The following is a 7,272-nucleotide window of genomic DNA, read 5'->3' as shown; positions in this document are numbered from 1 at the left end:
AGGCCAGTATGGTGGCCTGAGTTTATGGGAGGAGCCCGGAGGGTATTTAAGCAGCCCACTCACACATGCTCTTTGTCGGTTCAGTGTGCGGTACTACACGTCACTGGGCCGACTCTTTTCAGCTCACCTCATGTCCGTGAGTCTGCGCATTCAATCGCATTCGACACCCTCCCGCCCTTCCCTTTTTCAGGGCACTTGTCAGCATATCCTTCTTCAATTAACTACCCATTACTTACCTTGGGTATGCCCCCTTTTCGTGGCATACTGACCAGACCACCAAGGCACACTTCAGGTCTATTTATGTTGTAAGTCTTGTCGCGTGTTTATGTGATCCACATCTCTCTCGGTCAGAGGGTAACGACCATAAATAAGAAGGCCAGTATGGTGGCCTGAGTTTATGGGAGGAGCCCGGAGGGTATTTAAGCAGCCCACTCACACATGCTCTTTGTCGGTTCAGTGTGCGGTACTACACGTCACTGGGCCGACTCTTTCCAGCTCACCTCATGTCCGTGAGTCTGCGCATTCAATCGCATTCGACACCCTCCCGCCCTTCCCTTTTTCAGGGCACTTGTCAGCATATCCTTCTTCAATTAACTACCCATTACTTACCTTGGGTATGCCCCCTTTTCTTGGCATACTGACCAGACCACCAAGGCACACTTCAGGTCTATTTATGTTGTAAGTCTTGTCGCGTGTTTATGTGATCCACATCTCTCTCGGTCAGAGGGTAACGACCATAAATATATATATATATATATAAGTAAGATGAAAACTTAAAGAGGATGTAAACCCACTCTCATCAAATGTAAACTACTGCCATAGTGCTGATCTATAAGGCGATACATGCCTCCTACATGTATCCTTACCTGTCACATGTCTCTCGTTTTTCAGTTAGAAGCCCCCAAAAACCCCCAGAAACAGCAGATTCAGTGGGTGGTTCTGTTATCGGCGCTTGGTGGGCGGAGTCATGATGTCAGCAGACTCCCTGCCCACCAGTACACTCCCCCTTGGCCAGAGCGTGCACAGAGACAAAGCGCATTCATAGTAAAAACAGCGCGCGCTCACGGCCCCCTGTCATTTCTCTGTGCACACATCTATCTCAAGTGACAGTCGAGGATGATCGGTGCGACGGAGGGTAAGCTGTGAGCACCGATCCTCCCTGCATGTCTTTTCATTATCTGCCCACATCCATTCCCCCACCCGTGTTCAAATTCCTTCTCCTTCCGCCCTCCTCATCCGCCGTCTTCCCTTCCCTCCCCTCTCTCTCCTCTCCCGAGGGCTGCGAGGGGCGGGCGGCTAGATCTGTGCGAGGGGGGGCGGCTAGATCTGTGCGAGGGGGGAGGGCAGCTAGATGTGTGCGAGGGGGGGCGGCTAGATCTGTGCGATCTGTGCGAGGGGGGGCGGCTAGATCTGTGCGAGGGGGGGAGGGCAGCTAGATCTGTGCGAGGGGGGGCGGCTAGATCTGTGCGATCTGTGCGAGGGGGGGGCGGCTAGATCTGTGCGAGGGGGGGTGGGGGCGAGCGCTGTGCGTCCTGTGATAACTGAGCAGAGTAACCTGTGTGTTACTCTGCTCAGTTTATGAATGGAGGGGAGACGCTGTCTTCCCTTCATTCATCTTCTGTGCAGAGAAAGGACTGGGGAATCAATGTCCTCTGTCCCTTTCTCTGTCTCAAATGGGAGATGTCAGGGGTCTCTGTTTAGACCCCTGACATGTCACCAACACCCCCAACGGGACTGATAAAAAATAAATAAAAAATGAAATTGAGGAAAAAAATAAAAAACAACAGACACAACAACCGCCCCCCCATACTGACACGGTCCAGAGCCCCAAGACCACTAACACCAACCACAACCCCACTGACATCGTCCACTGACACTGACCACTGCCCCACTGACACTGACCACTGCCCCACTGACACTGGCATTGTCCACTGACACTGACCACTGCCCCACTGACACTGGCATTGTCCACTGACACCAACCACTACCCCACTGACCACTGACACTGACATCGTCCACTGACACCGACCACTGCCCCACTGACACCGACCACTGACCACTGACACTGTCATCGTCCACTGCCCCACTGACACCGACCACTACCCCACTGACCACTGACACTGACACCGACCACTACCCCACTGACACTGACATCGTCCACTGACACCGACCACTACCCCACTGACCACTGACATCGTCCATTGACACTGACCACTGCCCCACTGACACCGACCACTACCACTGACATCATCCACTGACACTGACCACTGCCCCACTGACACCGACCACTACCACTGACATCGTCCACTGACACTGACCACTGCCCCACTGACACGTACCACTACCCCACTGACACTGACACCGACCACTACCCCACTGACACTGACATCGTCCACTGACACCGACCACTACCCCACTGACCACTGACATCGTCCACTGACACTGACCACTGCCCCACTGACACCAACCACTACCACTGACATCGTCCACTGACACTGACCACTGCCCCACTGACACCGACCACTACCCCACTGACCACTGACACCGACCACTACCCCACTGACCACTGACACTGACATCATCCACTGACACCGACCACTACCCCACTGACCACTGACACTGACATCGTCCACTGACACCGACCACTACCCAACTGACCACTGCCCACTGCCCCACTGACACCAACCACTACCCCACCCCCTTTCCCAAAAAAAATATATTTAAAAAATAAAACCCCACCCTCTCATCAATAGTACAAAAATAAATTGTAAAAAAAAAAAATGTAATTGTAAAAATTAATAAAAAGAAAAAATCCACTGGTCCCAGAAAAACCTTTTGGGAACAAAAAATTTTAAATTGTAAAATAAAACAATTATCTGACACTGTCCACTATCCTGACACCATCCTGCACGTACTACCCACCACTGTACCCTACGCATTCCTGTGATTCGCACCGCATTGCTGTTCAGATCACATGCGATGTCTGTGCGATGCGATTTCAGCCATACAAACTGTATAGCTGAAATCGCATCACATTCGGACCAAACACGCAGAGGACCCTTTTTTTGGTCCGCACCAGAATCGCATAGGTGTTCACACCTATGCGATCCGATTCATGTCCAAACTGTCAGTTCGCAGTGCGATATGCAAAATATGCTGAAATGGGGGGGACATTACCATTGTATGACACTCCCCAGCATTTCGCATATGGCAGTGTGAACTGCCGTGCGAGTCGGGTGCGATATGGGAACCCGCAGTGGATTTGCAGGGTTCCCGAATCGCACCAGTGTGAACCAAGCCTCAAAGCATACAGCCTACAACTGTCACCTGACTGCTCCCACCAAGGCTTGGTTCACACTGGTGCGATTCGGGAACCCTGCAAATCCACTGCGGGTTCCCACATTGCACACAAATCGCACAGTAGTTCACACTGCCATATGCGAACTGCTTGGGAGTGTCATACAATGATAATGACACCCCCATTACAGCTCACATATCGCACTGCGAACTGACAGTTAGGACATGAATCGGATCGCATAGGTGTAAACACCCATGCGATTCTGGTGTGGACCAAAAAAAGGCCCTGTGCGTGTTTGGTCCAAATGAGATGCAATTTCAGCCATACAGTTTGTATGGCTGAAATCGCATCGCACAGACATCGCATGTGATCTGAACAGCAGTGCTGTGCAAATCACTTGCGATGTCGCACAGCATGTGAACCAGCCCTAAGTTTATTCAGCCTTATGCCTCGTACATACGGGCAAACATGTACGATGAAAACGGTCCGCCGGACCGTTTTCAGCGGACATGCCCGCCCGGAGATTTCTCTACGATGGCTGTACACACCATCATACAGAAATGAGAGACAATCCGTGCGGACAGACAGCGCAGTGACGTGTTCGCGCCGTCGCCGCGGCGACGTGCACGACGCTGAAAGGTCAATGCTTCCACTCATGCGTCAAAGTCATTCGACGCATGCGAGGGATGGCGGCCGCTTGGACATGTACGGTAAGTCTGTACAGACGACCGAATATGTCCGAAGGACAGGATTCCAGCGGGCATGTTTCTAAGCAAGTTTAGAAACGTTTGCCCGCTCGAAAACGGTCTTGCGGGCAAATGTACGCTGGAATCCTGTCCGATCGGCCGTACACACGACCGAACATGTCTGCTGAAACTGGTCCGCGGACCAGTTTCAGCAGACATGTTCAGTCGTGTGTACGGGGCCTTATTGGTTTTAATTATAAAAAGTGAGAAACCCACCCATCCCCCACATAACACATCCTGGTCATATAGGAATTTTGCATCTGTGATCAGGTGACCTCAGACACACACACTGCAATATAACAATAATAAGAAGATCACTCAAGCTCGGACTACATATATCTCCCCTAATCACTTGTCTATGTATATTCTGATGGCTGTTCACTGGAGCATTTCATCATGACATTGAACGTTGTCTCACCTCGTGTTTTCAAAACATTTAATCAAAACACAGGAGAAAATTCTGGGATAGCTAGAAGGGAGAGGGGAGGGGGGGGGGTGTGATTTGTGCACTGTTTACAGAAACTGTGCATGGTCTGCAGGCTAGTGCATGAGATATGTAAATAACCTGTCACTCAAAGCATGGAGGCAGAACGGACTTTGCTTTTTATAGGGAAGTCCGTTTTATTCCACTGTACAATAAAAAGAGGATTGCTCAGCGCTGGATTAACTCTGTGTGGCAAGACTGGGCACAGATGATAGGAAATATTATTCTCTACATTGTGACATCAAAAAAAAAAAAAAACATTTTTTTGGGTTTACATCCACTTTAAGGCCTTGTACACACGGCCGAGGAACTCGACGTGCCAAACACGTCAAGTTCCTCGGCGAGTTCAGCCCTGAAGCCGCCGAGGAGCTCGGCGGGCCGAGTTCTCCCATAGAACAACGAGAAAATAGAGAACATGTTCTCTATTTTCTCGACGAGTTCCTCGGCGGCTCCATCGGGCTGAAAGTGTACACACGACAGAGTTTCTCGGCAGAATCCGGCTCTGACCGAGTTTCTCGCTGAATTCTGCCGAGAAACTCTGTCGTGTGTACGAGGCCTAAGAGAAGAATAGCATCAAGGATGATGTTGATAGGGACTTGAACTGTGCGGTTGAATTGTACAGCCAAGTAAGAATTGCTGGAGGGGCCCCAGACGTGTCAGCAACCTTTGATACCAGACAAGAAAAGGCAAGGACCATCGAGGAGCTGAACAAAGATCTTCAACTGTCAGCAAGAGCACAGAGTGAGGACAGCTCCAGAAAAGACTTCATCTGGTTTGCACAATCAGATTATCTTGCTTGCCTGGCTCTGATGCCATTTTCCTCTGGAACAGAATGTGGAGTCACAGGCTGGCACGACTCTTTTCAGAGGCTAGGAGACTCGGAACAAAGGCCGCCAAAGGACAGAATTATAGATCAGCCAGGTTCTGCAGATCGACAGGGGTAAGAAATCGCTGGCTCAGCACAGCTCCAGCAACACAAGAGTGATCCTGGGTCCTACACCAAGATCACTTTGAACTGCTTTACTCTGGAATATGTATGCGTTTTGACTACGTGTGGCTGCGAGATCACTGCCGCTCGGCTTCTTGTTTCAACTCCAAGACCAACCAGCGCAGTTTGGACACAGCCAGCGTAGAACTGCACATCAGACCTGCACAGGTCCGAATAGATGAAACCACCATATATCTAACATGGCCAGATGGGCACATGACCAAATATGGATTAGAATGGTTATCACAGAATAGCTATGAAGGACAAAAACAGCAACTTGTTCAGCCTCGAATTTTATGGAGTGCAAACACTTACAAGGAAGCAAATGTGCCATCTATCAGCTACTCCGAATTCCTTGAAACAAATGAAGGACTTCAAGAATGTCTGAAGAACTTTTTACTGTACGGCATCGCCTTTGTCGATGATGTTCCAGCAACCCGGGAGGATACAGAGAGGACTGCACAGAGAATTAGTCATATCCGGGAAACCATCTATGGTAAAATGTGGGACCTCACATCTGACTTCTCCCGGGGAGACACAGCCTACACAAAATTGGCTCTTGATCGGCACACAGATACCACCTACTTCCAGGAACCTTGTGGCATGCAGCTTTTCCACTGTCTGCGGCATGAAGGCACAGGAGGGCGCACCCTGTTGGTAGATGGCTTTCACGCTGCTGAACAAGTTTGTCAGCGTCACCTTAAAGACTTTGACCTCCTCAGTACTGTGCCACTGAAACATGAATACATTGAAAATGTTGGCTCGAGTCACAACCACATGGTGGGGATTGGACCAGTACTGAATGTTTATCCGGGGAATAAAGAGCTGTATATGATTAGATACAACAACTATGATCGTGCTGTCATCAACACAGTGCCCCATGATTTAGTGCACCAATGGTATTCTGCACACCGAATCCTAACCAATGAGCTGAGGAGGCCTGAAAATGAGCTGTGGGTGAAACTGAAACCCGGCAAGGTGCTTTTTGTTGATAACTGGAGGGTCTTACATGGACGGGAGTCTTTCACAGGCTACAGGCAACTTTGTGGCTGTTATCTCACTAGGGATGATGTGCTAAACATTGCTCGCTTACTAGGCCTGAAAGCATGAGAGCCCTAAAGTGCAAGCAGGAACTTCAAGACCAATGAAAAGACTAAGCCATATAACCAAACCACCATACTCTTATCAGTAGATCCATCTATTTTGCCTCCGACCAATGGACCTTCAAGCTTGTGGAACATCACTTCTCTTTAGCAGAATGATCAATCAATTTTAGCAGAATGCTAACCATTCTTTGGTACTTCACCAACATGAGCATAATTTATTTGATTGACAAGATCAATATTTTAATTTGTGTTTTATGTTATTATTTTATAGTGTAGACTTGGCAGCATTTGTTAATTAGACTCGTGTTATTTAAAATTGAGTTGCTGAATAATAAAAATCCGAGGCAAGTAAAAGTTTAGATGGTACATACAGCAAAGCAGAATAAACAAGTAAATGGCAAAAAAAAAAAAAAAGGATGATGTTGATAGTATAGATATTGTTATAAACGTACTTACATTTCAGATAGGAAAAATAAGAAAAAACATTGTGGGCAGACGTGGCACTTTAATATTTCCTCATATACACAGCCCCACTCTGTGTTGATCTGATCCATTATTCTAGAAAATTATTGTTCCTCCTGCCCTATGTGTCAGAAGTCGGCACCTGTGCCACATTTTCGCAACCCGCTAGTACCCCTTCACAACACTGA

The 7,272-nt window shown here is 48.7% G+C and overlaps 1 protein-coding gene across 1 annotated transcript; it reads left to right on the top strand.

The window, feature by feature from the left end:
• Positions 1-5,126: 5,126 nt before the first annotated feature.
• LOC120924999 (trimethyllysine dioxygenase, mitochondrial-like) lies at positions 5,127-6,946 on the top strand. Its single transcript, XM_040335913.1, has one exon. It carries the CDS (start codon positions 5,565-5,567, stop codon positions 6,624-6,626), a length of 1,062 nt encoding a protein of 353 aa, XP_040191847.1. The 5' UTR covers positions 5,127-5,564; the 3' UTR covers positions 6,627-6,946.
• The last annotated feature ends 326 nt before the right edge of the window (positions 6,947-7,272 follow it).

This window comes from Rana temporaria, chromosome 1 (genome assembly GCF_905171775.1).
Source record: "Rana temporaria chromosome 1, aRanTem1.1, whole genome shotgun sequence".
Lineage (NCBI taxonomy): Eukaryota > Metazoa > Chordata > Amphibia > Anura > Ranidae > Rana > Rana temporaria.
Note: the sequence above shows the minus strand (reverse complement) of the source record. Positions and strands in the feature narration are given on the sequence as shown.

Bases quoted from the DNA above. Each gene is read 5' to 3' on its own strand.
- LOC120924999 (XM_040335913.1), top strand. From the start codon at position 5,565: ATGCGTTTTGACTACGTGTGGCTGCGAGATCACTGCCGCTCGGCTTCT.